The sequence below is a fragment of the Phytophthora parasitica genome (assembly GCF_000247585.1).
Source record: "Phytophthora parasitica INRA-310 unplaced genomic scaffold supercont2.18, whole genome shotgun sequence".
In the NCBI taxonomy this organism is placed as follows: domain Eukaryota; phylum Oomycota; class Peronosporomycetes; order Peronosporales; family Peronosporaceae; genus Phytophthora; species Phytophthora nicotianae.
In genome coordinates, this window is record NW_008649004.1 from 887,352 (window position 1) to 913,351 (window position 26,000).

General features: G+C 50.9%; 12 protein-coding genes across 12 annotated transcripts; 4 read left to right on the top strand and 8 right to left on the bottom strand.

The window, feature by feature from the left end:
- Window positions 1-36: 36 nt before the first annotated feature.
- Window positions 37-1,537, bottom strand: PPTG_09658 (hypothetical protein; the record flags this gene model as incomplete). The annotated part of the gene is made up of 5 exons (XM_008904675.1): window positions 37-44; window positions 73-985; window positions 1,048-1,103; window positions 1,161-1,391; window positions 1,456-1,537. The coding sequence occupies 5 exons, from the start codon at window positions 1,535-1,537 to the stop codon at window positions 37-39; spliced, it is 1,290 nt and encodes a 429-aa protein (XP_008902923.1).
- Window positions 1,538-2,414: 877 nt separating this feature from the next.
- PPTG_09659 (hypothetical protein) lies at window positions 2,415-5,091 on the top strand. The gene is made up of 3 exons (XM_008904676.1): window positions 2,415-3,827; window positions 3,892-3,955; window positions 4,013-5,091. Exons 1-3 carry the CDS (start codon window positions 2,465-2,467, stop codon window positions 4,971-4,973), a joined length of 2,388 nt encoding a protein of 795 aa, XP_008902924.1. The 5' UTR covers window positions 2,415-2,464; the 3' UTR covers window positions 4,974-5,091.
- Window positions 5,092-5,126: 35 nt separating this feature from the next.
- On the top strand, window positions 5,127-6,634 carry PPTG_09660 (hypothetical protein). Its single transcript, XM_008904677.1, has 3 exons — window positions 5,127-5,158; window positions 5,245-5,359; window positions 5,429-6,634. The coding sequence occupies exons 1-3, from the start codon at window positions 5,146-5,148 to the stop codon at window positions 6,462-6,464; spliced, it is 1,164 nt and encodes a 387-aa protein (XP_008902925.1). The 5' UTR covers window positions 5,127-5,145; the 3' UTR covers window positions 6,465-6,634.
- Window positions 6,635-7,481: 847 nt separating this feature from the next.
- PPTG_09661 (hypothetical protein) lies at window positions 7,482-8,714 on the top strand (the record flags this gene model as incomplete). Its single annotated transcript, XM_008904678.1, has 1 exon — window positions 7,482-8,714. One exon carries the CDS (start codon window positions 7,482-7,484, stop codon window positions 8,712-8,714), a length of 1,233 nt encoding a protein of 410 aa, XP_008902926.1.
- A 1,406-nt stretch (window positions 8,715-10,120) lies between these two features.
- PPTG_09662 (hypothetical protein) lies at window positions 10,121-12,451 on the bottom strand (the record flags this gene model as incomplete). The annotated part of the gene is made up of 1 exon (XM_008904679.1): window positions 10,121-12,451. The coding sequence occupies one exon, from the start codon at window positions 12,449-12,451 to the stop codon at window positions 10,121-10,123; it is 2,331 nt and encodes a 776-aa protein (XP_008902927.1).
- A 1,155-nt stretch (window positions 12,452-13,606) lies between these two features.
- Window positions 13,607-15,179, bottom strand: PPTG_09663 (hypothetical protein; the record flags this gene model as incomplete). The annotated part of the gene is made up of 1 exon (XM_008904680.1): window positions 13,607-15,179. The coding sequence occupies one exon, from the start codon at window positions 15,177-15,179 to the stop codon at window positions 13,779-13,781; it is 1,401 nt and encodes a 466-aa protein (XP_008902928.1). The 3' UTR covers window positions 13,607-13,778.
- Window positions 15,180-15,740: 561 nt separating this feature from the next.
- PPTG_09664 (hypothetical protein) lies at window positions 15,741-17,268 on the bottom strand. Its single transcript, XM_008904681.1, has one exon. It carries the CDS (start codon window positions 17,159-17,161, stop codon window positions 15,905-15,907), a length of 1,257 nt encoding a protein of 418 aa, XP_008902929.1. The 5' UTR covers window positions 17,162-17,268; the 3' UTR covers window positions 15,741-15,904.
- Window positions 17,269-17,539: 271 nt separating this feature from the next.
- Window positions 17,540-18,582, bottom strand: PPTG_09665 (hypothetical protein; the record flags this gene model as incomplete). Its single annotated transcript, XM_008904682.1, has 2 exons — window positions 17,540-17,906; window positions 17,963-18,582. The coding sequence occupies 2 exons, from the start codon at window positions 18,580-18,582 to the stop codon at window positions 17,540-17,542; spliced, it is 987 nt and encodes a 328-aa protein (XP_008902930.1).
- Window positions 18,583-18,629: 47 nt separating this feature from the next.
- On the bottom strand, window positions 18,630-19,730 carry PPTG_09666 (hypothetical protein; the record flags this gene model as incomplete). Its single annotated transcript, XM_008904683.1, has 1 exon — window positions 18,630-19,730. The coding sequence occupies one exon, from the start codon at window positions 19,728-19,730 to the stop codon at window positions 18,630-18,632; it is 1,101 nt and encodes a 366-aa protein (XP_008902931.1).
- Window positions 19,731-19,983: 253 nt separating this feature from the next.
- On the bottom strand, window positions 19,984-21,833 carry PPTG_09667 (hypothetical protein). Its single transcript, XM_008904684.1, has 2 exons — window positions 20,359-21,833; window positions 19,984-20,293 (listed from the first exon to the last, which is right to left on the bottom strand). Coding segments are annotated over exons 1-2 (1,203 nt in total). The 5' UTR covers window positions 21,561-21,833; the 3' UTR covers window positions 19,984-20,292.
- A 497-nt stretch (window positions 21,834-22,330) lies between these two features.
- On the bottom strand, window positions 22,331-23,509 carry PPTG_09668 (hypothetical protein; the record flags this gene model as incomplete). Its single annotated transcript, XM_008904685.1, has 1 exon — window positions 22,331-23,509. One exon carries the CDS (start codon window positions 23,507-23,509, stop codon window positions 22,331-22,333), a length of 1,179 nt encoding a protein of 392 aa, XP_008902933.1.
- A 1,040-nt stretch (window positions 23,510-24,549) lies between these two features.
- PPTG_09669 (hypothetical protein) lies at window positions 24,550-25,827 on the top strand (the record flags this gene model as incomplete). Its single annotated transcript, XM_008904686.1, has 2 exons — window positions 24,550-25,469; window positions 25,542-25,827. 2 exons carry the CDS (start codon window positions 24,550-24,552, stop codon window positions 25,825-25,827), a joined length of 1,206 nt encoding a protein of 401 aa, XP_008902934.1.
- Between the last annotated feature and the right edge of the window lie 173 nt (window positions 25,828-26,000).

A 26,000-nucleotide genomic window follows, 5' to 3' on the forward strand; every position in this document is an offset into this window, starting at 1 on the left:
CAATTAGAGCCTCCGTCTCGTGTGGTTTCTTCTTCATCAAGTTACTACTCAACACTGCTGATGAATTCCCACCGGCTCCGCTACGGTCGCCAATCGACAACGCCTGGGTTTGTCGGAGTGTGGCTGTAGCTGCCGACGCAGCAGCAGGAAAGCTAACGTGTGCGACTCCAGCAGGATGAAAGTTGCGCAGTACAGCTAGACATTGTAGCGTTCTCGCGTTCCAAACATGAATTTCAGCTCCAGCTTTGGTGCTTGTGGTGCTATCCGAACAGGCATCGCCGGTTGCCACGATCTCCCCACTGGCATTCACATCCAGACATCCAATTGCACGTCTGTGGCCACGATAATATCGCTGCTCGTGACGCTGGGAGGAGTATAACACAACGTAGCTCCCCACGAAATAAACCGCTTCACCCGTAGCTAGCAGGCGACACGCGTTTCGAGCTGATGATCCACTGGTTCCGTAAACCCGCTCTAACTGTAAGTTCGCAGGTGGAGGCATACCGTTCTTCTTGCAGACTGACGCAGTATTCTGTAGTGGTTGAGAGATAGGCTCAATCATCCACGGTGGGGGAACTTCAGCCCATTTTCGACTGATACCCAGATCTAATTCCGCTTGATCTCGACGCTTATCGGAGTTTCCTAAATCCTCCACATCCAGATCTGAGTCATCATCACTACCATCAGGCAGTGAGAGAGCGTCCTCGAACCCCACAGCCTTTTCAGCAATAAGACGGAAGCGCTCGACTTGAAGCATGAATTCACGGTTGCGACGTGCCCACGCGATGAAATCCTCGAAGACGAGTGCTGTCGTGGTCTTATCCACATGAGAAAATGCGTTTTCTGCTAGCCCAAGACAGAGCATCATCGCCTCCATAGAGTTGTTTGCGTCTGATGCAGAGTGCAGAGAGGACAACGCTGAGCTTTCAGGACCACCGCCGGTTAGTAGCGCCATGCCGATTAACACAGACTTCATTAGAAGAGCCTAGAAATGTAAAGATAAGCACTGAATGCCAGCTAAAAGGTGGAAAAGAGCTATCTACGCACCAATTCTGCCAGTGATAAAGACCCATTGTGGTTGAAATCAAAGAGATCGAAAGCAACTGAGACAAAGAATTCAATAAGTTATCACCATCCACTCAACACTATGCTCTACGTACATCTTGCTTTGTCTTCAAACGTGGCACGACAGACACAGGCCAGTGCCGCCAGCAGTTCCAACCCGTCCACGCGTCCGTCGTGGTTGGCGTCCAGCACCTCAAAAACCTCTTCGATCCCGACACTCTCGGGTGACTTCAGTAGTAAAAGGCTCTCAAACTGACTCGCGGTGACGGCAAACCCGAAAGTTTTCTTGAAGCGGCGATGCAACTGCTCCACATCCGCCAAAGTCCCTATAAACACAGTCGCCATGAGTTCGAACCCGAAGCAAGAAACTGAGAGGGAACACGTTCTCACATCGTGCAAAGTCTCTCGTCTCGCGCCGTAGCTCCACGTCAGCGTCCACGATGCGGAATTGGGTCCCGTTAGTAGCCCCCATGGACCGACGCAACAATAATAGGGACTCGAACACTAAAAAGTATCTTTTGACTGCGTCTTTTAAAGATCTATGTGTGGTGTACATAAGTTGAAGTTGCTCATGTGTACAGTTCACCAGCTACTGTGCGACGAAGCCATTGCAGCTCTCGCTAACATTCGCGCTGCGTCCTGAGTCATCGAGGTGGAGCCTAGGAGCTGGGTGCACGCTGAAGCGACCAGCTAGATAGACTGCCGGCTACATTCGAGCAGGGCACGACTCAACCTCTGAGTCGTTTATATGCTGTCCTACTTGAATCATTCAAGTATGGCAGCATGTAAACCGGCGATACACTCAAAATTAGACGACGTCACGGGGCGCTTTCTACGTTAGTTAGAGCGTCAGGTCCTGTAACTGGCCGTCCGGCCATCACTACGTCTCCACAGCACGGTTGCACCTCGCCTTTCTGGCATTTGCAGCATGTGAGACTCCAACTGAGTCCAGTGACCAGCCAGTAGATACGATTGAGTTATGGTTGGGATTCCGCCGTCCACCTTCCATTGTGCGGCACAGACTCGATGCTGTCCAGACATTTGACTTGAGAATGTGCGCGTCGAGTTCCTTTTCCAACCCGTTCCCCTGCTTTTGTGAGCATTAACTTGCGACTAGCTGGAACTCAACCGAACTAGGAAAAAAAAAAAAAAAGAACGACCCGCCGCTGAACGAAACAGTCCGTCCGCGCTGGCCCATTGAGCCAGTGCAACGCTCTCCCTTGTGCTGGCATGTTTCCATTTAGCGTTTTCCTTCCTCATTGGGGACCCACAGGGGGAAAGCAAAACCAAATACGCCACTCTCAAACTTGCGCTGGTCACGCGTGACATTCGTGTCGAGCGTGATCAACCGCAACGAATAGAGCCGTCGGTTCGCAGTAACTGAAGACCGATTTCGACGATGGACCAACTCTTCATCGCCTGGCAGCTCACGGCGTTGATCTCGAGTCTACTGTCGAGTGGAGCTATGGTTTTCTTCTTCATCAGGTATCCAAGCATCCGGGTGCATCCGGGTATGGTACTTATGTGTATCTTCATGAGTGTGAGCATCGCGAGTATCATGCGCGTCGGACTGCACGCGTGGTACATTCTGCTAAACCCGGACGATGTCGGAGGACCCATTCCAGCGACACTGAGCAGGATAGCCAACGAGGAGCTCGGACACGACGCAGGAGCATTGGAAGCTTACGTGCCTTTCTTCTTTTGGTGTTACTTCTTCTTCAGCACGTCGGCGACGCTGTGGTTTTTGATGTTGGCATTGGATCTCATCTTTTCGCTGTCCAACCCGTTCCTACCGTTCAACGCCGACAACGTCAAGCACCATATCTTCGCATGGCCTGCTGCGTTGCTGTATTGTTTGTTCTTCCGTTACGTTCTGGGGGAATTCCAGTCGAAGCTTACTGCACACGTTGTGCTGTACTTCGATCTACCAGCTTATATCGTGCTGCTCTACATTGGAGGTGCACTTATCCAGTCCAGACGTCGCATCCGAATACTCGAGAGCCACGCACACGCGACCACGGAACGAATGGCAAAGCGGATTCGGCCCTACTTGGGGGTATTCGCAATCCACACAATGGTGGCTCTGGTTATCTACTTGGTACAGCTAGGGACGGAGTTTGGCAGAATGATACCCAACGCGTTGGATCAACTATCACTGGTGCTCGAGACTTTAGCACTATTCGCTCTGTTCTGTCGAGACGCAGGAGTCTTCAAGGCACCACGGCAACCACGTGCAGTCGAAATTATTCGAGATGACAGTAACACCAGCAACCCGTCGAGAACGACCATCACACAGATTGAAGCGGGAGGAGCGACTCTAACCTCTACGGCCGGGGCAGCTCCACTACCCGACAACAGTAGCACGGAGAAGATCGACGTATCGAACAAGCTTCGCATGGATGTGATGCGTTACATGTCGAAAGGTATTATGCGGTCTATTGAAATGGCACAGGCCGTCGAAAAGAAGGCGTTACGTGGCAGTGCAAGCGGGTTCACGGGTTCAGACACTGCAATAGATGTCGGTGGGTACTCGAGCATCAGCTACAATGACTACACTCACGTGGAGAGTATGGGCGTCGTCGTTGTCGGCGAGAAAGGTGGAACCATGCTCAGCTTTCGCGACTGCGCACCGAAGATTTTCCATCGCATTCGAGCGCAGTTTAACATCGACCAGGACTTTTACAGGCAATCCTTCGACCCGTCTCGGATTCTAAGCGAACACGGCTCGGAAGGAAAGAGTGGCAACATCTTTTACTTTACAGGTGCGACGATATTCTCCTTCTCCTTGCTCGTTAATCTCATAAACTGACATTTTTTTGTGACCAGCAAACAAACAGTTCATGGTGAAAAGCGTGCCAAAGGAGGAGTTCGATACATTGCGAGCAATCTTGTAAGTTGCTACTTGAAATTTCACCGTATCTTCTTGACTAATACTGTCATCTTGCAGACCACACTACCACGAGTATCTCCAGTCAAATCCGAACTCGATGTTGTGTCGATACTTCGGTTGCCACTCGATCTCGCTCCCAATTGGCAAGCGCCGTATGTACTTCGTTGTGATGCAGAATTTGTTCAATGAAGGTCCTGTAGATCAGCGATTCGACCTCAAGGGGAACCGTGATCGACGGCAGGCTGTAAGTGCCACGACGATGGAAGGGCTCATCGAGGTTGCTAAGGACCGCAAAGCCATCGGCCAGCTCTTGATGGACATTGATTTCCTCAAAATCAGCACCGGTATTTCTCTGTCATATGCGAACACTGCTCAACAGCAAGATCAACTCTGCAGCGACTTTGTGTTCCTTGCGAGTCGCGGTATCATCGACTACAGTATCCTCCTAGGTGTTCGCTACGAGAACCCGGAGAAGCGCAGATCGCACCAAAACGGACTCACGTCTCATGACCAGAAGGAGGTGTACTATATCGGTATCGTGGATATGCTGCAGCGCTACAATTGGCGCTGGACCGTGCAGCGTTGGTTCCTAGGCTGCTTGCTCTGCAAAGACACCCACGATGTTAGTGCTGTACCGCCCGACGAGTACGCCACTCGACTGGCAGATTTTGTGCGTGAGAAGTTGTTCGACATACAGGGGAATACTAGTGGCCCGAGCTTCCGAAATGTGCATAGCAGACATATCGACAGCGACCGCACGGGAGAAAGTGGCTACAGCGGCGAGTCTTCCCGAGATGCGTCGTCGCTCCCCACGTCGATGAGTGTTGGTATCTTGGAGTCCAGCGACCTCCCGTCAATTGAGATGCAGCGATTGTCCGTGTTTTCGACCAGTTCGTTGGACGTCATAGGCATCGAGCCGTCGTCGTCGTCCTCGTCTCCGTCGGTCGCATACTCGTCCGTATGTGAAAGTCCCATGGAGGCACCAGAGATCCGTAAGACCACCATGTTCTTCGTCTGAAAATGGACGAGGTCATCCGTGATTTATGGAGGTTATCTCCACTCCACCTTGTAACTTATCCATCCATCGAGTAATACAACCAACGAGTAAAACAGCAACTTTGATACTCATGTACCTGAATTATGTGTACCACAAATGAGGTACATTGTTTGCAAACTCTCCACAAGTGAAAATGGAGGAGGAAGGTGAGAGTGGTGCTGGCTCGCTAGGCTCCGTCCACAGCGCACTAAACTGACCATTTATCATGTTGCTGTATTGTCCTTTGCCTCAGCATCAAGCGGGTATGCATGGGAGGGCGCTTTGGAGCGCAGCTGGGACGTGATCGAGGAAGATGACTCGGGCAACCTCAAGATCGACCAGGCCGTCAAGAAGCAGCAGCGCCAGCGGTGTGTATTGTACGGGGTTTTCCGTGAAGATGTGGCACTAATATGGTAGTATACGTTATGCTACTGCAGCCGCCTGGAGATCGCGCGCAATGTACGCAAAGGACTGATCCGCTACACGTACGTAGTGATGGATCTGTCACGCGGCATGGCCACCAAAGACTGGAAGCCGCATCGTCTGGCCTGTGCCAGCGAGGTGGTACAGCAGTTCGTCAAGGACTATTTCGACCAAAACCCCATTTCCCAGTTAGGTATCATCGGCATCAAAGGCATGACGGCCGAGAAGCTCAGCGACTTGTCTGGTAACCCCAAGACGCACATCGAGCGCATCGCTGCGGCGTTGGCTGTGGACAAGGAACCGTCACTGCAGAACGCGCTTGATATCGCTCGGAGCTCCCTAAAGACAGTGCCAGCCTATGGCAGTCGGGAGGTCGTCGTGGTCTACGGCAACCTTGTGACTGCCGACCCGGGCGATATCTTCCAGACACTGGCGTCTCTTAAGCGAGAAAATATCCGCGTGTCGTTCATAGGCATCGGAGCCGAGATGCACTTGCTGCGTCGTATTGCGGATGGCACGGACGGCACGTATCACGTCGCGGTGGACGCCGACCACATGAAAAGACTCATGACAGCGTTCACGTTCCCGTCGCCGACTGTGGCGACGGCGGCCTCGCGCTTCGCCACGCTCGTAGAGATGGGATTTCCACAGCGTCGCAGTGGCGCGTTGTCGCTCTGTACTTGTCACCAAGCATTCACTACGGTGGGGTATCTGTGTCCACGCTGCAAGTCCAAGAGCTGCGACCTGCCGACCACTTGCCAAGTCTGCAACCTGCCGCTGGTATCGTCGCCGCATCTCGCACGGTCTTATCATCATTTGTTTCCCGTTGCCAAGTTCACGCAGCATTTACTACGGTCGGGCGTGACTGGAGAGAAGGGAGCGAAGGTGTCCCCCGAGTTGGTTCAGAAGAAATGCTTTGGGTGTCTGTTGCCGCTCGGATTGGACGGCGAAGGCGCCGCGTACGAGTGCACCACGTGCCAGAACGTCTTCTGCAGCGAGTGCGATATGTACGTGCACGACTCGCTGCACAACTGCCCAGGTTGTAGTTGAAATCGATGGTCCAGTACATAATTTGAGGCAGCGAAATACACAAACGCAAGTTGCATCCGGTCTCGACATGTAATTTATGCAGAGACAACATCTCGATAAATGGATTGCTCGCATCGGAGCCACTACGATAGCAGCAGCGTCAGTGAACTGTATCATCACACGCCGAATCGAACGGTGCTCACATCTGAAACATTGCCGTCACGTGGAGATACTTTAAGTCCATCAAGGATATCGCCAGAAACACTGCTGTCACGTGGAGATACCCTAAGTCCATCAAGGTTATCGCCATGTCGTTGCCGACGATGCGGACAAATAAAGAGGTAAGAGGTAGGCAAATTTGACCAAGTGAAGCTGTTGCCAACGCTTTCAAGCCGCTCGGCCAAGAACTGGTTGCCGCTCAAGAACGCATCCAGCACTTTCCAAATCGACGCAACCGCATCCACAAATGAGATGGAGTGCATCCACCGCGATCCTTACGTCTCGTAGTCCTGGCAATGTGCCTCTAGATAAGAGTCCAGCGCAAATTCCGCGCAGTTGAAGACGTAGAACGAACAATCATAGCAACATCATGAAAAGATCCACTAGGGTAGAATGAACGAGCCGGTAAGTACCTCATCCCATGGCAAGTTGCCGAAGACCTCAACTAGATTCCGCGAAGCCAAATCTTTCATCATCTTGATGGCACCCCCTCGGCGTCTATAATGTGGCGTGTGTCAGTCAGCCAATATTTCGGTTTTCACTTGACAAGGCCAAAAGCTTGCATCGATTTGGCCAAAAGGAAATCAAATCAAAGCTTCAAAGATTCTCCGTAAAATACATTCTTGGAGCGGCTGGCGACGAGAGAGCATGTTTGCTTTATGAGATGAAGGAGATGTTGTGCTGATCCACTTGCTGCACTGAAGTGCTCTCTTGCCTGTTGGTGGTCGGTGATGGCTCCGACGTGCTGTCAAGTGGAGGGCCATGCCGGACGCAAGATCGTCCAACTGATTTCAAAGCCAGGCAGCCATCGACTGTGATATGAGCTCTCGGTTACGCCCTATCGAATTGAGCTGGAGCGTGACGATCGCTTCAGTTTCGAACTTGCCAGCGTTGCAACAAGCTCCTGGATCGCGCTCAGTTACGGCGCTTTACCGCACCTTCTCAATGGTGTTCGATCACCTCGCTCTATGCGGTTCCAGCTCGGCGACAGAGCCCGAGCTCTTCAAGAAGCGGGTGCCCAACGTCTTCCGTCTTTTGCTCCCGTGCAAGATGATGTGGCAACGAGCAATTCGTCGGCTGCGAGTCGGGGCCCCAGCTGACGACCGCATGGCGTCGCTGGTCGTTAGTGGCCTCATGCACGGCAGCAACCCGCACTTCCGTCGCCAGGAGCAGACTCTCTACTTCGTCGATATGTTCGGCAAGAAAGTGCTGCGATACTCTCTAGCAACCGAAGACGTCGGAGTCGTATACCAAGACAATGACGATTTCATATCGGCTATCGGATGGCTGCCGGACGGTCGAATGCTCATCCTTCGAATGAAGAACCGACAAGTTTTGGTCTTGGACCAGCAGTCCAGTTGCGTCGAGCTATATGCCGACGTATCTAGCGTCACGCAGTTCCGCGCGAATGAATTGGTAGTTTCAAACACCGGGAGGGTATATCTCAGCAATGCAGGGTTCGACGTCGCAAAGATGAAGAGCTGCTGCTCGACAACACTGGTGAGCATCGACCCGGTGGATCGGACGGTTCGCGTGGAAGCGACAGACCTGCTACTTCCGAATGGAATGGCCATCACTCCGGACGGCAAAACTCTCATTGTGGGCGAAGCAATGGCCGGTCGACTCACTGCGTTTGATATTATCGAGGACGGCAAGTTGGCTAACCGCCGAGTGTGGGCCAACGTGGGCACGTTGTTGGGTGGCATCACGTTGGACGCTGAGGGCTGCATCTGGGCCAGTATACCCCAAATGGGTGTCTACGAGTTGACAGGAGGGGCCCTCATTCGAGTGAGAGAAGGAGGACAGATCGTGGATCTAGTGGGATTCCGACGGAATGGAATCTCGCATGGAGTGTATGCCTGTACGCTCGGATTCGACGCCACGGGAACGGAGCCGAGTCTCTATTTTTTCGAGTCTGTGGCAAGCAAAGAGACCACCGTATTGATGCAGGGTCACCGGACAGCGCAGAAGAACAGTATCTTAAAGCGGACTCGAGTCACTGTCGGCCCTGCACTCATGCAATCAAACCAAAACAATTGCGGCGGGTATTGAATAAGGAGAAGCAGATACGTCAACACAGCAACATCGAAGTACTATATAATTTACACCACATTACCACTGCACAACCTGACGTCTTTTGGAGCTTGAAAAAGCTATTTGACAAAAACTGTTTTTCAGTTAGACAAAGGATCTTAAACAATTGACAGAAAAAGTGTCATTTCTTTTTGATCCAAAAAAATAAATTTGATTCGTAATCGGTAATATATCCGTCATTTATTGACAAACGGGAATTAATAATTGTATTTTTGCTTTTTTTCTTAAAAAGAAAACTTTCAAATAATTTTAGACTGCTCAAAACTCAAGATTAAAAATATCCGTTCCAATTATTGCTAAGTTCGAAAAAAATTACCGTAATGGAATGCATGCAATTACTATTAACACTACTATTATTGGTTTCATAAGTTTATGTTTATTTTGCTAGCATCTTTCATTTAAAAATAAAACACCTAGTAAGGGATATAATTTAAGTTACTATTATCCCTTTCGTAAACAGGAATTTTTGACCTAACTATATTATACTTTTGAAGGTCAAGTTATTAGGGGGCATTTTACCTCCATTCGAAAACTACGGTACTACACTGAAACTTAAAGCATTCTATTAGAATGTTTGTAATTTAAAGGTGAATAATTTTTTCTTACCCTCACGTTATATTCCAGGGATGTTGAATCAGGTGTTGAGACTCTTTTTTATTATTAAAAGTTATTTTCCCAGTATGAAGGAATAGTCTCGATAAATCCATCGCTATCGGAGAGATAATGGCGTTGTGGATCTAAAGTTCGTCCGTCATTGGAAAACTGTAATGCTCATCTCGCTCTTTTGGTAACAGAGAATCCTAGTGACTCTAATTGTACTACACTTGCCTGCTAGCAAGGTTCGTTTCTCGTCGCAATATACCGAGAATTGCTAACGAAATTCGAGACTTAGTGCACGAAGAAAGGTACGCATTCGGATGCATGGCTCGGAAAGAAAAAGTTAAAATTGAACTATAAAGAAAAAAAGTCTGTCCATCGGAAAACCAAACTTAAGGTGCCAATTCATGTAACTTGCCTTCTCTCTTTGCTTTAAATATTATTCCAGATGCTGTAAATTTAAGTAAAATTATAATGGATCATTATAATTTTACTTAAATGTTATTAATGGTTAAAATATCTTACGGATAACATGGATAATTCGTTATTCTGCCAAAACAACTCGTTATTAATAATTAGAAAGGTATTATAATTATTTTACCGCAGAATCGATCTCTAAGCGAATAAAGAAATTATGAGAAGAAAATTGAGCTTTATTGGCATTAAAGTCATTCTTCTACTCAAATCAAGCTTTTGTAGCTGGGGGTAAAAAAAAAAAAAAGAAAAAGAGGAAGAGCGGTGTTCTGGCGCCGGGATTTCGAAAATATTTACAGTTCGACACCCGCGCTGACGGTGCCTGCACCGCTGCTCGTGTCGATAGTAAATTCCGCGCACAACGGATTCGAGAGGTTGCCCCAGTACACATTGCACCACGTGTCTGGCTTCACAGCCACAATGTATCTGCTGTCTTCCACGATGCGCTTCAACCCGCTGCCGATCTGCGGTTTGTACACACCCCAGTCCTCCGTCGACAACGAGAACGACACGTCCATGGACTCTCCTGCTTGTAGCTCGATTTTCTTAAATTTCTTGAGCATTTTCATCTCGGGCACCGAGATTTTGCGGAACGGCTGCATCAAGAGCAACATGACCGTCTCCTTACCAGCTCGCTTGCCGGTATTCGTGACGGTGACGGTGGCAGTGAGCGTGTCATCGGCGCTAGCGATATTAGTTTTGTCGAGCGTGACGGCAGAGTAGTTAAACTTGGTGTAGCTGAGGCCAGCACCAAAGTCCCATTGCATCCAGCAGTTGTCCCAGGTGCAGCGCGTCGTGACGCGGTGGTTGTAGGGGATGGCGATGTTGGCCGGGTCCTTCGGGTAGGTGATCGGCAGCTTACCGCTGGGGTTAACGTCACCGTAGAGAATTTCAGCCATGGCTTGACCGCCAAGTTCGCACGGAAGCATACCGTTAATGATGGCAACGGCGTTCTTTGGAATCGAACCAAGCAAACGCGGACGACCTTCAAAGAGGATCACGATAACCTTTGTTCCCGTCGCAGCGAGAGCTTCCACATACTTCTCTTGGCCCTCCGGTAGAGCGGGGTCGTCGATATCTCCGGGTTTCTCCGCATAATTGGACTCGCCGATGGCTACGATAGTGTATTCGTGCTGGTTTGCGAGCTGCACTGCCTCTGCGAGATCAGCATTTGAAATGGAGCCGTTACCAAGCAGTCCATTAAAGTACGTGAAGGAGTCGTTGCCAACCACGTTCTCCAGTCCCTGGCGGACAGAAATGCCGTGTTGGAATATGTCGTTACCCCCGTGGCCCTGCCACGTAAAAGTCCAGCCACCGCATTGAAAGCCAACGTTATCGGCCGTGTGGCCAGTCAGGAACACAGACGCGCTCTTCGACAGCGGCAACACGTCATCATCGTTTTTCAAGAGCACGATTGATTCACGCGCCATTTCCAGTGCGACCTCTTCGTCCTTTTCGTTGCCGACCATCGACACGTATTGTTCGCCTGGCACCGGGTTATCGTACAATCCAAGTTGGAGCTTCATCTTGATCAAACGCTTTACTGACTCACGCAGTCGAGTTTCCTGGTCTGGGTTCTCCTTGAGCATGTTCAGACCGTATTTGATGAACTCCGCGTCGTTAGGTACCATACTCATGTCGATAGACGTCTGCATCAGCGACATAGCGACAGCTTCTTCTCGTGTGGCCGCCACGCGGTGGAAGTCGTGAAGGTTGTAGATCTCGCCCCAGTCCGAAAGTAGCACACCATTGAATCCGAGATCCGATCGAAGGAGGTCGTTCAAGAGCCTCGCGCTGGCAATGACTGGGTCACCGTTGACGGAGGTATAGCTCTCCATCGTCGTGAGCGCACCTGCCTCGAAAGCAGCCTTGAACGGCGGCATAAAGTAGTTCAACAGGTCGAAGTCCGGGATGTTCACGTTGTCTTTGTCATGTCCGGTGGTAGTTTTGGAGTATCCAATGAAGTGCTTGATGCACGCAGCCGTTTGGTTGTAGCTCTGCAGCCCGCGAACGACAGCAGCGCCCATGACTGAAACCAGGTACGGATCTTCGCCCAACGTCTCAAGTGTGCGTGCCCAAAGCGAGTTTTGCGAGACGTCTAGGATAGGTCCGAATATCCAGCTCATTCCTCCGGCCTCAGTGTCGCGAGCAGTGATACGAGCTGCTTCGTAGACCAGGTCGGGGTTGAAACTAGCTCCACTGTTGATCGGCTGGGGCATCAGCACAGACCCTTCAACATAATTGGCACCGTGGACGGAGTCGAGGCCGTAGATGATGGGGTGGCCACCGTTCTCCTCCATGGAGATCTCTTGGATACGCTGGACGATAGAGCGGAATTCGGAGGCGTTGAAGCCGAACCTCCCGTTGACAGGCTTGTCCCAGTGCGTGTTGAAATATGAGCCGACGTACTGCTTGGCAAACGAACGGACTGCTGTCTCATTCAGCTCATGGGTAGTAGCGTTCATGACGGTGCCGAGATTAAGCTGAGTCATCTGGCCCAGCAATTGCTCCGCCGAGAAGCCGTCGACGATGGCTTGCGCTTGGGCATCATAGGTATCGCTAGCGGTTACTGCGGACGTAAGTGCTGCCGCAGAACAAATGGCGGTCAACCAGGACTGGAGCATAGTCTTGTCTTGTCTCGACTCGAGTGGACTGCTTCCGTGATGATGAAATGCGTTGCAGTTGGTAAATTGAGGAGTGAGTGGCAATAGCTCAGCGCTTCCAAACAAGAGGAGGGCTCCCATCTTCGAGATATACAACGCAACTATCGTCTTGCGTCCGTCCAAATTGTACTTGATCTGCGATGTACATGTACTGTACACCGGACGGAGGGTGCTTACACCGATAATGCATGAATTGCCTCTTCGAAGTTCGTCGACACGACTGAAAGCAAAATTATGTATTTCTAGGCTATTGAAAAGATACAGTACGCAGCATCAATTAGATTGTTAAGTAATATATAGTGATCTGTGTAGGCTGAAATATAGCAATTTGGCCGAACTTGTATATTTATACCATCATAAGATCACCATCGTCACATAAATGAGTCATTTTCTAAACACGTCATCTTTGATAACACATTAGAAAAGATTACATCTCGAAAAAAAACTTTCCATGAGGCATGTATTTACTGTATCAGGTATAAAATTATTAATACAGCTTCGTTAATGTTCTTTTCTCAAATGCATAATTACATGCACTGGTATGTATACTATAAAGAGGGGACCACGATTGGTAGATGGTATTGATTACGGCGCATCAAAGTCATCAAGAACTATCCAACATAACGTGTATGGTGATGATCGAGTTGTAGATTTCGTGCATTTGTGATGGCACTGCAACATACAATGCCTCGTTCGTAAGACCATGATTGCAAGAGCCAATCATGTTTCTCGTAATATCACATGTTATACAGTTGTCGTGGTTCTATACGAATTCTACCAAGCACATGAGTTTTTTTTTTCGGGTCTGGCCAGATTTATCTACTCGGTGTCGAACTGTTTTTTTTTTTGTTTTTTGTTTTTTTTTTACTAGATATTGTCTCTTCAGTTGATATTCCAGGTGATACAGCTAAAACGCGTTTCGTTTCGCAGGAGGTACATTGATATCACTTAGCTTTACAAAAAAAATACGCGACATATAGTTGAGAAGTGTATCATCTTTGAGCTTAAACTAAATTTTTGAACATGGTGTATTCAGTTTAGTTCAGCCGAATGAAGCTAGACAACTATAATACACACAGGCCTTCATTCGTCAAACCACGGCCAGAAAAAAAGCCCCAAAAATTAAAAGGGAATGGAAAAAAAAAAACTGGCCGATGTAAACTTTGGACGTGGTAAATACTTCAAGTACATCTATACACTTTTCGACATGCTATACCTGTACAAGTCTATGTTTGTTACGCTCATCTTCCAATGGATGGGACGCCACTTCAGACATCAAGTTGCAACCTTAAAAAAGGCGATGAAACGCTTGCGTTGCGCGATCTAAGAGAACCATACCAGTTGAGCAGTCCTCGATATCTTTCTCTGTTGCTTTTGAGAGGTCAAACTCTTCAAAGCAGGAGCTTTCCTCCAGTGACGACTGCTTCTGGTGACGAACATACTTGTACATTGATGCAGGGTGCTCACGTGCACGCTCTTCCAGCGCAACGCGTCGAGCGTTCATCTGTGTCGCGGTGTGAACACATCGAGTGCACAAATCGAGAACCTTCCGCTTGACGACGAACGAGTTGTTGTCGGGCTTGATAAAACTGAGTTTTTGTCGAACATGGCATCGATGGCACACGCGTTTAGTACAGATGTGGCATTCGTAAGAACTCCTTTGACCAAATACATTCTTGAGTTCTCGGGCGCACACGCTACAGCACGAGTCATTGCACTCGGCGCTAGCGTAGGTAGTTGAGTTCGTTTCAGCTGTAGTCAAAAGCCAATTGAGTTTGCGCTTACGAGCGCACTTAGCTGCTTTGTTAACTCCGTTAGCAGCCTCGATGGTCGCGAACGACGCCATACTGGTAGGTACATCCCCAGCAAGATCCACCATGGCTTTTGCAAAAACTTCGACGGTTCCCTTGGCCTTCTGACGGAATAGCTGATAAATCGTCACCTTACCACGAGTCAGCTTGCGACCTGGTAGCTCGGGGACGCCACGTACATCGAGCGAGTGCAAGATCTGGTACCCGATCCGCTGTCCTGTAGAGCGACTTTTAGTCACTCCTGTAGCCTCGAGGTACACAAAATCGCGGCAGCGCCACACCGGTTTTGCTTTAGTCAGAGCGCTGTTCACTTCCCACTTGAGTTGTAGGCCATGGAAGGGATCACTGGGCGTCGAAGTCTCCAGAGATGCCAGAGTAGCGAAGTCGTGGATGTTGTTACCTGAGTACGAAGACTTGATGCGAGTCACCTCGTCGCTCTGACTGACAAGGCCGTACATGAGGTCGTCTAACTCGCAGTCGACCGTGCCCATCCAGACCATTTTCGGCGTCTCCTTGGGCTCGCCCACCTCGGTCTCACGGGTGAATGCAGTGGCCGACGATCGGAATGTTCCGGGACCAACGCTCCGCGTTAATAGATCCCCAACACGAGTAGATTCGATGATATCTCCGAGTGACTTCGCCTTTCGTTTTCGACGTCTAATCTCCTCGATCGCAAGCTGGTCTTCGTATACCACGATGCTATTTTTTTTCTTGACGGGTTTCCAGCGAGTGACGCTAGGTAAGCCGCTCTTGCTTGACAGGACGTGCTCGTAGTCCACCATCGTTTCATGGATGCAGCGCTGCGCCAACCTTTGCATCGATCGACCGTCACGCTCCGAAAGCGAGAGAGGGGTCTCGAATGGGCAGGTAGGGTCCATGGTCCAGAACTCTTGTGCTGTCTGGATAAGATTGATGAATGGACATGCACGAGTTGTTAAGCTGATCAAGCTCACCACAAATCCGACGATCAAATAGCTCCAGGTGGTAAATGGATGCGGACCTGCGACCTGCACTAACGTAGCAAGTGGAATGGATCCATATGAAGGCCTAAAAAGCCTGGCCTCAACGTAGTGCGGTATATCACCGTCTGTCCTCACCGAGATTGTCGCTTAAGGGAAGAGGAAAGAAGTTAAGTATCGTGTACAACATAACCAGCTTTCGCGCGACAAACTCTTCTCGTATTTCAGATGCCCGTCCCGTCAGAGTGCAGATGGAGAAGTCTCGGTCGGTCTGTTAGAGACATTTGTGGTGGCTTTCATGCACACGACAAAGTGAAATGCGTATCTATTGGGTGAGCTGAACGGTGAAGCGAGAAGCCCACAAACGCGGTAAAAATTGGGTCAAACAGCAGGAAGAAGTTACGCGCCAGCTTTCGGTGGCGACTGCCGTTGCAACCACAACTTATTTCGCGTCCATGCTTTCGACCCTTATTTGTCAAAGTAATACAGCAAATGGATGCATGCATTTATGGTGTTAACATCACGTACATATTCACACGACACCGATTCATTTTTAAGTGAGTCGCGCGTGCATACTTATCAACAAAATGGCCTGCATCGCTGTAGCATAGCGATGCCACGGCGGAGGTCGAGTAGATTGAGATCTAGCCCGAGGAAGCCGAAGAGACCGACGACATACTTCGAGTGACCGCAGATTCATAAAAGATAGCTGTCGGATTCTCGAGCGCGAGCTCTCCCTGTGCGACAGTAAGCGCACTCATGTGTGCGGATGTGTGGACGCAGCGTGTGCAAATGTCGATGTTCTTCTTGATGACACCTCGTGTGCGTCGGTTGAGGAAGCTGATTCGCTTGGGGATTCGGCAGCGTGCACAAATTCGACCCGAGCAGATCCTGCAAGCCTTGTTCATGAACGGTAGCAGACTCTTGCTGAGGTCCTTAGTACATACGCTGCAGAGATCTAGCGACGGCTTGCCACTCTCGCACGGCTCCATCGTGTGCAGCAACCACATGACCTTGTGACGCTCCGCACAGAAAGCTGAAAGCGTGAGCGTGGACATCGCCTCAGCCGAGAACAGAGATACACTGGTAGACGGCATCTCACCCTGCAAGTCGCACAGCGCGCGAACGTAGACTTCAACAACGCCCTTGCTTTTCTGGCGGAAGATGTGGTAGAGCTCCAGTTTACCACGCACCAGCTTGTAGTTTGGTAGCTCAGGAACACCAGGAAGCTCCAGGGAGTGGCAAATGTGATAACCCATGCGTTCCCCAGTAGTTGGAGACTGGGTGATACCGGTGCTTTCCATATACACGAAATCGCGAGGACGCATGATAGGCTTTGCCATCAACGGGCCCAAGTCATTCACAGTCCACTTCAACTGGAGGCCCTCGAATGGCTTGTCGACGGTGCGTTCTTTGATCGAGGCGAGCAGGAAGTAGTCCAATCCATTGTCCTCGACATAGGACGACTTGACCTTCCACATATCTGCATTCTGGTTCACAACACCGAGCATGAGATCATCGAGGTCGCAGTTGATGGTGCCGTGCCACAGCACTCGCTGGATTGGCGTCTTAGCAGAAACGCCGAGCGTAGCTGTCGGTGCCGGTGGTGGTGGTGGTGAAATTGGGTCTTCAACGGTATCTACGGTCGGCTTGGTAGTGCTGTTGGAGGCCTGCAGCGTCACTGCAAGTGCACAACGGTCCTGGTAGGCTGCAAGGTTCTCCTTCCGCTTGATGAGTTTCCAGCGTTCGGTATCTAGGACACCGTTTCCATGAACGAGCATTCGTTCATATTCGGCCATCGTTTCGGTCAGGATGCCATCAGAAATCGACTGAATGGTGTCTTTCTCGCTGGCAGTAAGCTCCAATGGCTGGAACGGACACGCCGACAACGGGAATTTCATCGTTACTTGCTTGCGCTGGGGTGAGGCTCGGGAGGGGAAAAGCGAAGTGGTTTGATACCCTAGAGGTGCAATCACTGATCATGTAGACTGCTGTTGGTCTCTCTTCCAATCACAACACTGGGGGTGCTTCATGGTCGCAGCCTCCTGATCAGCGATAAGAACACTAGTCAAAGAAACTCAAGCAACAGGTTCAACACATGGCGGCTCAGGTCGACAACCAAAAAGGGGTCGGCGTTCTCTATATGCTCCAAAATAGAACGAAGGTAGGGAGGATAAGTTTTTATTACATTTTCCAAGACACGTGTAATATGTGGTCCACATGTAATATCCAGGTCTTTATCCTGGGTGGAGATTTTCTCGTCTCCACGATTATCCTGTCTACTTCCTATTGAAGGGCACCATGCGTCCGAGACCTAAAATTTCGCTCTTCAGGAGCTCCAACATGTTGATTGCTGCGTTCACGTCGCGGTCCCAGTAGCAAGCCCCGCATCCCTCGTGGTCGCAGCGGAGCACTCCGTAACATTTCTTCTTCTCGAACTGTACTTCTGGTCGATTGCGTATCAGAACCGTGCCCTTACGCTTCTTTCGCTTCATGAACTTGGTGGCGACGAGATATTGAACAAACGAAAGCGTCTGGTGGCACTGCGAGCAGAGCTTGCTCGTCATGAACTCGTCCATGGAGACCACCATCGCGCGCTTCTGAAGCGCCTGCTTCAAGCCTTTCACTGGACTGTATGCATGACTTCTGATACCATTTCGCTTGCTCCAGTCTCCGTACGCAACACATGTCTTCGTTCTTACCGCTGGAACGATGCGTTTTTGGCTATTGCATCCACCGCAACGCGAGCCATTCGCTTCATGAAAAATTTCCACTTAAGAAACGGGTGTTCAGCACAGAATTCTAGTAGGAAGTTTGCGTGGCGCCAGAAGTAGTCGAGGCACTCCAAGTACTTCTTAAGGCTTGCCGTCTTGAACGACGGCATGTCGGCAATGACTCTTTGATATTCTCCATCTCGTTTCTTCAGACACTCATTCCACTTTCGAAATTTGTTGAACCCGGCCAAGTGCCGATATTCACGTGTACTGATGCGATCTACATCTCGGTCGCATTGACGCTGAGGAGCCTTGGGTGTACGTATCCAGTGCGGGTGATCACTCTTCCTTCGATGTGATCCAAGTGTCTCCTTACCACGCCGGGATCTGCGTCTTCGTTGTCGACAGTGTCTTTTCCTATTAGAGCGTAGATCTCCTGTGACGGTCGTACAAATGGTTCGCATCCCTGGATCCAGTCCAACGACGGCGTCCGGCACGTACCCAGTGAGGATGACGGGGTGCTCAGAAGACCTCTTTTCCGCTCTCTCCTCGTCATTTGCCTCTGTCTTGGGCCGAAAGAGCAGGCGAGATGCGCCGTATCCATCCATGGTGACCTGGTTTGCAAAGAGGTGGCTAGCGTGCTTATACTTCTCTTCTACGGGGAGACTCGCAAACTCGGGGTTGGGGAGAGGACACAGAGGACTTTTGTTTCAAACCTCGAGATGTCAAAAGCGTTGCGCATCACCACCCACCGATTTTGCTGAAACGATTCCGTTGAAACCTCCACTCCTGGAATCTGCCAGCAGAACTTCTTCTCCCGCTTCTTGATGCGTAGGTAGAATCCTGCAACGGTCGTTCCGTTAATCTTGGTGTGCGACGCCGTGTATGTCGTGGAGACGGGAAAAAGTGAGAACGCACGCACTTCCTTCTCATTGGGCTCTGCTTTCATCCTCTTCTCAACCACATCTTGGAACTCCCAGATCAATCGAACGTAGAACGCCAATCCGTTTTCACCGATCCGGTTTGGCCCTGGTATCCACTGCTCACTCCACTCGACGCCACACAGAGTAAGAGCATCCCGTATTTGGAGGGCTTCCACCACATCTGTCTCATCAGTGCTGTAGCACGCGCGCATAATTTCTCTCACAATGAGTGCTTTTTCCTTTTTTTTTTCTTTGTTGTCGAGATTGCTACCCAGCCCTCCAAATGCAATCTGCACGTAGAGTCGCAGGCGCTTTGCAAAATGCTGACGAATCATCACTCCAGCGTTCACAACGATTTGCTTACGAAGTTCAGCCTTCAGGTGAAAGTAGCCGACGCGGTTACGCACCTCCTCAAGACCTACGAGTGCTCGTTTCTCTTTATAAACTCGGTACGACTCCCAGAGCTCGGGGTTCTTCCTAGCGATGAGATTAGTTTTGGCAGTAGTTGCGATGCATGAACAGCAGTGGTCGTAGAAGGTCTTGTCAGTGTAGTCCGGAAGCGGAATGGCTTCCTCTAGACATCGAAGCGTGTGGAGGTTAACGAGGTGCCAAGCTTCCATCCGAATCTGCTGCATCTCGCGGACGCTGCGGCGAATTTCATCACGGAGAAGTGGGTCCTTGCAGATGGAATTTAGTTTGCACGTGACTCTGCAGTACTCCTTGACCTTCTTGTACTTGTTCTGCTTGACTGTACCAATGGGCTTAATTCTTAGCGGTCGTGATGAAATATTGTTGCCGTCTATTCTCGTAGTGTCATGCCTTCCGTCCGACATTCATCGCAGTCTTAGCTCCGCCACCTTTGACGAAAAATGGTAAGTTCTTTAGTAGAGGACAGTAAAGTGACCTATCCTTCTGGATGAAACACCATGGTGTACTGTATCGGGTAGAGACCCAGCACGAATCTCTACTCATTAACGTTCTCCAAAATAGCTCAACTGAACTCAATCGAGGAGATTAACATGTCGATGCTAAATCAGATGTCACTGACAACTTGTCATCGCAACCGATCTTCTTGCTTCAACTCGTATCGCCGATCAGGATCGAAATCTGTGATTGTTGCTCATAGCCACTCAATTTGAATTCTCACGCAATTGGTGGTTCAGAGACGTTAGTCGATCACGCAACACGACGTCATGTAAAGTGGTGGAGACTCCAAGAAGCACGAAGTAATCTGTTCGCCACTCATACATGTACCACGCTGGCGCACGCGGGACTTGTAGCGGATCCCTCCAGCTTGAAAGATCATGCACGCTGTCTCTAAATGGTATCAACTGAACGTGCTGTGCGATGCCGCTTTACGATTCTTGGACGGCTACCGACGGCCATCGACTTCTCTCTTATATCAACACCTTATTTAATACAACTATTCACATTGCTGGAGATATACTTCGAAGTACTTACCACGCGTGCGAAGACCCAGACGAAGACGGCGACGACGTGTCCTTGATCGACCCGCCGTCGTGGAAGTCCTCACCCTGACTATTCCTCGCCGCCTCGGCCTGTGCCACCTCCAGACAGCTTGTGGTCAACACTGTCCGCATACAAGGCGTGCACACCACCACGGACGTCTGCATCACCGTGCGTGTGAGCGGTGACATGTGGTGCAGCTTTTTCGGAATGCTGCACCGGGAGCAAGCACAGCCCGAACAAATGCAGCAGGTCTGTCGACGTGACAGTACGCCGCGAGCTTCCTTGTGGCACACGCGACAGAAATTCGAGCTACTGTCCTGGTAAGACGACGTTGCCTTGTGCTGCTTCAGCAGCCACATGAGCTTCTTCATCTCTGCATAGTCACCAAGTTTCCACACGGACACGACGCCCTTGGCTGACACGAACGTGGCGATGCTGGAGGGCATGTCCCCCATCACGTCGATGAAGGCCTTGACGTACGTCTCCACGACACCCACGCTCTTCTGACGGTACAAATGGTATAGCGTCATGTTACCGCGAATGATCTTGTGTTCAAGGAGCTCCGGGGCTCCTGGTACAGCAATAGAGTGGAGAATGTGGTAGCCGATGCGCTCGCCCTTGGAGTTCATCGTCATGCCCGTGGACTCGAGATAGACGAAGTCTCGGCAACGAACCATGGAGCGCATCAAGGACGGCCCGCCGTTCACCGCCCACTTGATATGCAGCCCTCGAAATGGATCGTCCACGGTTGGGCGCAAGATGGAGTCGAGAACGGCGAAGTCGAGCACGTTGCTGCCGACGTAGGAGGCCTTGACTTTGGCCTCCTCGGCGGTGGGGTTGATGACCCCGTACATAATATCGTCGAGTGAGCCCTGCACGGTGCCGAACCAGAGCAGCTTCTGCATCTCATTCGGACTTTCGCGATGTTCGTAGCCCGAGCCGGACGAGGAGCTGGCAAGCGTCAGCCGGCGTGGTCGCATGGCCTCGCGATCCTGGTACACGACGACGTCTTCGAATCGCTTGACCATTTTCCACCGGACTTCATCCACAACACCGTGCTGTATATCCAGGTGAGCCTCGTAGTCGGCCAGCGTCTGCTGCACGAATAGATCGGCTAGCTCTACGGCCTCCTTACGGTCACATTCGCCGAGACGTAGTGGGGCGAACGGCGCGTGTGTGAGCGGGAATTTCATCTTTCGTGCTTCGGCTTGAGCAGTTGAAAGTCAAAAAGGGAATGAACGGTAGCCAGAGAGAACGCTATGTCAATGATCGTCAACGCCAGAAGTGACGGCGATGACAAGTTACGGAGCTGCAGACAAGGTCTCCTGTGACGAGGGAGCCAGCTGGCAGTCGCAGTCATCATTGAGACCTTGAAGTGCTTTACGTGATACTACGTCGGAATGCCATCACGCCGGGCATTTCGCTAGTTCCATTTGACAGTCAGCGATAGTAACGCAGCTCGGAGCTATTGCTCACGCCTTCCATGTCTCCGCGTGCTCTTCGATGCGCCACCTCGATGGCAATGCGCTGGGTGCATTCGCCTTCAGCCACCGCTTCGAATACTACGAGCGCGTCTGAAAATCCATTCTTATCACCAACGCCACCGTAGCGACATCATGCCACTGCACTCCGTCGGTCCGTCAGGTCCTTGCCACTTTCCCGTTATTAACGTGCCGTTAAACTGCAGCAGTGCTGCCAGCACCGAGTCTGGAACTATGAGCCAGCGTCTGGTAGAGCTTCTGACCGGCCAGTAATGGTGTCGTGCGCACGACTTCGCCATGTTTCTGCTGATTGTGGCGGTCCATTTGAAGTCCACCGTAGACTTACGAGTTGAACACCACGCGTTAGCAAGCAATGATCGTGTATCTTGTTTCAACGTAAATGTACATACATGTAAGTACAAACCGAAAACTGCAACAACACATATATCTCATCCTGTCGTGGCTTTAAAACTGTACACTACTTATAGCATAAGCGACGACGAGGGCGACGTCGGCGACGCGACGGCCCAGTACGCGTACGCCTTGAACTGTCCAGCGGTCCTCGAGATCTCGTCCAGCGCAATGTCCATGCCGTTCGAGTACGACGCCGTCTGGATGCAGGTCGTGCACACATTGGCGATCTTCTGCACCACTGCTCGACTGTGTGCCGGCACGAAAAACATCTTCTTCGACACGCAGCAGCGAGCACAGCACTGGTGCATGCATATCTTGCACGTACGACGCCGAACCATACTGCCCTGGATGATCTTTGTGCAGACGTGGCACAGCTTTGCCCAGTCACTCGGTACGATCGCGCGACGCTGACTCAGCCTCCAATTGAGCTTCTTCATCAGCGCGTACTCTCCGAGCTTCCAAACAGACACCACGCCGCTTGTCGTCAGCGTTGTCGCCACTCGGAGCGGCATATCGCCCATCAGATCGATGAACGCTTTAACGTACGTCTCCACTATCCCGTCGCTCTTCTGCCGGAAGAAATGGAACAAACTCATGTTGCCACGAACGAGTTTGTGCTCGTGTAGTTCCGGCGCTCCAGGGATCGAGATCGAGTGCAGCAGTTGGTAGCCGATGCGTTCGCCGGTCGACGTGGCTGTCATCCCGGTAGACTCGAGGTAGACAAAGTCTCTTGAGCGCACAACCGACCGCATCATAGGCGGACCAGCGTTCACCGCCCACTTGATTTGCACATTGCGGAACGGGTCATTGACCGTTGGGTGCACTATCGTGTCCAACACAGCAAAGTCGATGCAGTTGCTCTCGACGTACGCTGATTTGACTTTCGCCTCTTCGGCCGTTCGGGTCATTGCTGCATACATAATGTCGTCCAGATCACCACGGATCGTGCCGGCCCAAAGCAGCTTGAGCATATTCCCATTGCGTTTTGGTGCGCGTGAGGAGCTGACACGCGAGAGGCGACGCTCTTTGAGCGCACGTCGGTCTTCGTACACGACGACATCCTCGAATTGCTTCACTTGGACCCACTCTGTTGAGTCCACGATGCCGTTGTTGTAGTGCAGATGTCTCTCGTAGTCCTCAATCGTCTCGGCGACGAAGGTGTCGGCCAGGTCGAGAAGCGCCTCCTTGTCGGAGTCGATGAGATGAACGGGTGGGAATGGAGCGCGCGCAAGCGGAAACTTGGTCATGGTTGCTAATGTATGCTGCGCTGGAGATTTCAAGTTGGCGAGTGGCTACGGAGATCACGCGAAAGCGCATGCTTGATGAGTACCCTTGACCAACACTGCAAGACTAGAGACCGAGTCTGATTCAAGCGAGTCGGCATCCGCTGAGTATGGACTGTGGCCTCGGTTGCTTGCATGTATCCTCGACAATGCTGCTCAACGTGGGACTCGCAGGGTGTTTGATGGGCAAGACGCTTACTTCTCGAGTCAGTTCGCCAATTTTGCTCGTGTAACTTTGGGGTGTTCGATAATATATCGGCGAGCTTCTCGTGATATGAGTCCTAGTGATGGCTCGGTGGTTCTAGCCCCACAAGACGCCGATATCGAAGCCGATCTGAAGGCGAGGTTTCCACTAGCAAGTAGATTTCTAGTGTGACGTCTAGAGTCATGTGTGCTTCATTCACGTAAAACTTTGCGGCATGATTGTTAAACGGCTGAACGTGGCTGTGCCTGCTTAATGGTAATCGATGGTAATACGAAGATTCGTCTACAGCTTTATGCACCGCAAGTTGAAGTGGTTGCCCATATTCGCTTCAACATGCAAATCTAAGGCGCTGTGCTCGAGCAAATCGCCGCGAACTTCTCGTGAATTTGTTTCGCGTCTCGAATCGAGCAAGAATATCGGGCCCACAGACATGAATTTCAAACTGTATCCCTGGTTTAACGGTTCGTAACAGGGAGCGTTCTATATACTGCCAAGTAGGTGGGCAAGCTTGATGTCTCGAGGCAACATAGAGTGGTCTGATCTGCGGCGCGGGAACCTCCACTTCGTCCAGAACTTCCTCAACATTAGTCCTTGTATTAGCTCGCAGCGGCGTCTGATTTCGCTCCAACCACTAGCTCGTCAGCCTTGGCACACACAACCTAAATGCGCATCACTTGAGTCAACGGTCATACACCGCCTGACCTTCTGCATGGTCTTCAATCCACACCGATGAGCAAGGAGCATTGCATCACTTCCCGTTTGCCTTCAAAGCGAGTTAAGCACACATCCCCAAGTCGTCATGTATCCCCTGCCAGTGCAGCCGTACCCCTCGAGGGCGCTTAACGCCAACGAGACCAATCTCCTTCGACGATTCACTAATACACTCACTGCAGCAGCGCTACACGACTACGATTGCTTCGTGAAGGACTGCCACGGCGACGTGAGCGAAGACACTCGGCATGACTGGAAGTTTGTCAAGAAACAAGGCGGTCTGGCCGTCTACCGCGACCGTGATGCAAATGCCCGACACAATGAAGACACTATCACTATGGCAGAGACAAACGGCAGAATCTCCAGCCAAGAGCATCAACCACCCGGGCAGATCGAGTCCCTCTTGTGCATTGGTACCCTACCGGGCACTTTGGATGACATTATGTGCGGCATTGTCTGCCCCACTGCACAAGACACGATGCTCAAGAGCTCCTGCATCGGAGACAACATCGTCGACTGCTGCGTGTTAGCCTCGATCCTATCTCCAACGCCTGAGGATCCATGGCGGAGCTTGACACTCAAATGGGCCGTGAACGCGGGTCCTAACACCACCCGCCCACTCGTTCGACCTCGGGACTTCACATACGTCGAGGCCACCGGTATCACGACAAATATCGACGGCGAGCGTGTCGGCTACCACATTGTCCACTCGGTGGTCGTCCCGGACACTCAACCGATAGACAAGCAGAGACTCGTGCGCGGCAACGTGTCGCTGTACCATGTCTACCGCCAGAAGAGCCCAAACACTGTCGAGGTACACGTTCGAGCGTTCTGGCAGCTCAATGGCCGCACGCTCCCGTCAATTCAAACCTCCTCGTGTGTCGAAGCCACCATCTCAATCTCCCGGGTTCGGTTGCACTCACGAATGAAGAAACTTGTATGGTTGAGTGAGAGGAGCCAAAGCCTAGACACTGAGACTGATTCGAGTTGCTGTAACCTTTGCAAGCGGTGGGTCGGTGGATGTTTTACCGTCGACAGGTGCTGCTCAGTCTGTCAGAGTGTTGCTTGTCGACGATGTAGTACTTCCGAACTGCTGCATAATTTCTCGAAGCTCCAACGTACAGTCATCAGGACACGACAAACCGTTTGTCGGCGGTGTCTCCGCAAGTCTGAAGAGAGTATTGCCATGCAAGAATCGAAACCTGTAAAGCGCACCAAGCTTCTGTCCTCGAGGGCGTTATCAACTGCATCTACGGCGTCGTTAGACAGTCGGGACTGGAACTGCAGCGAACGCAGTCGAGTGTTCTCGTCCAGGCGTTTTGAAGGAGCAGCGACGTCTGGAGCTGGAACAGCCACAACGCAATGACAATTACTGGTAAACACCAATGTATTCACATACATTTTCAAACTACTAATACATGTAGTGGTCCTCTGGTGAGCTTCGATCCTTACGTCAACTAAGTCACGTTGAAGTAAACCATTTACCTCAACGTCGAAGGTACTCACACAACAATTTTTCTTGATCCCCGCAATTCAAGC

Bases quoted from the DNA above. Each gene is read 5' to 3' on its own strand.
- PPTG_09659 (XM_008904676.1), top strand. From the start codon at position 2,465: ATGGACCAACTCTTCATCGCCTGGCAGCTCACGGCGTTGATCTCGAGT. The intron at 3,828-3,891 runs GTGCGACGATAT...TTTTGTGACCAG, and splicing joins CAACATCTTTTACTTTACAG to CAAACAAACAGTTCATGGTG. The intron at 3,956-4,012 runs GTAAGTTGCTAC...GTCATCTTGCAG, and splicing joins GATACATTGCGAGCAATCTT to ACCACACTACCACGAGTATC.
- PPTG_09660 (XM_008904677.1), top strand. The intron at 5,360-5,428 runs GTGTGTATTGTA...ATGCTACTGCAG, and splicing joins AAGAAGCAGCAGCGCCAGCG to CCGCCTGGAGATCGCGCGCA.
- PPTG_09664 (XM_008904681.1), bottom strand. From the start codon at position 17,161: ATGAAATTCCCGTTGTCGGCGTGTCCGTTCCAGCCATTGGAGCTTACT.
- PPTG_09667 (XM_008904684.1), bottom strand. From the start codon at position 21,560: ATGAAATTCCCGCTCACACACGCGCCGTTCGCCCCACTACGTCTCGGC.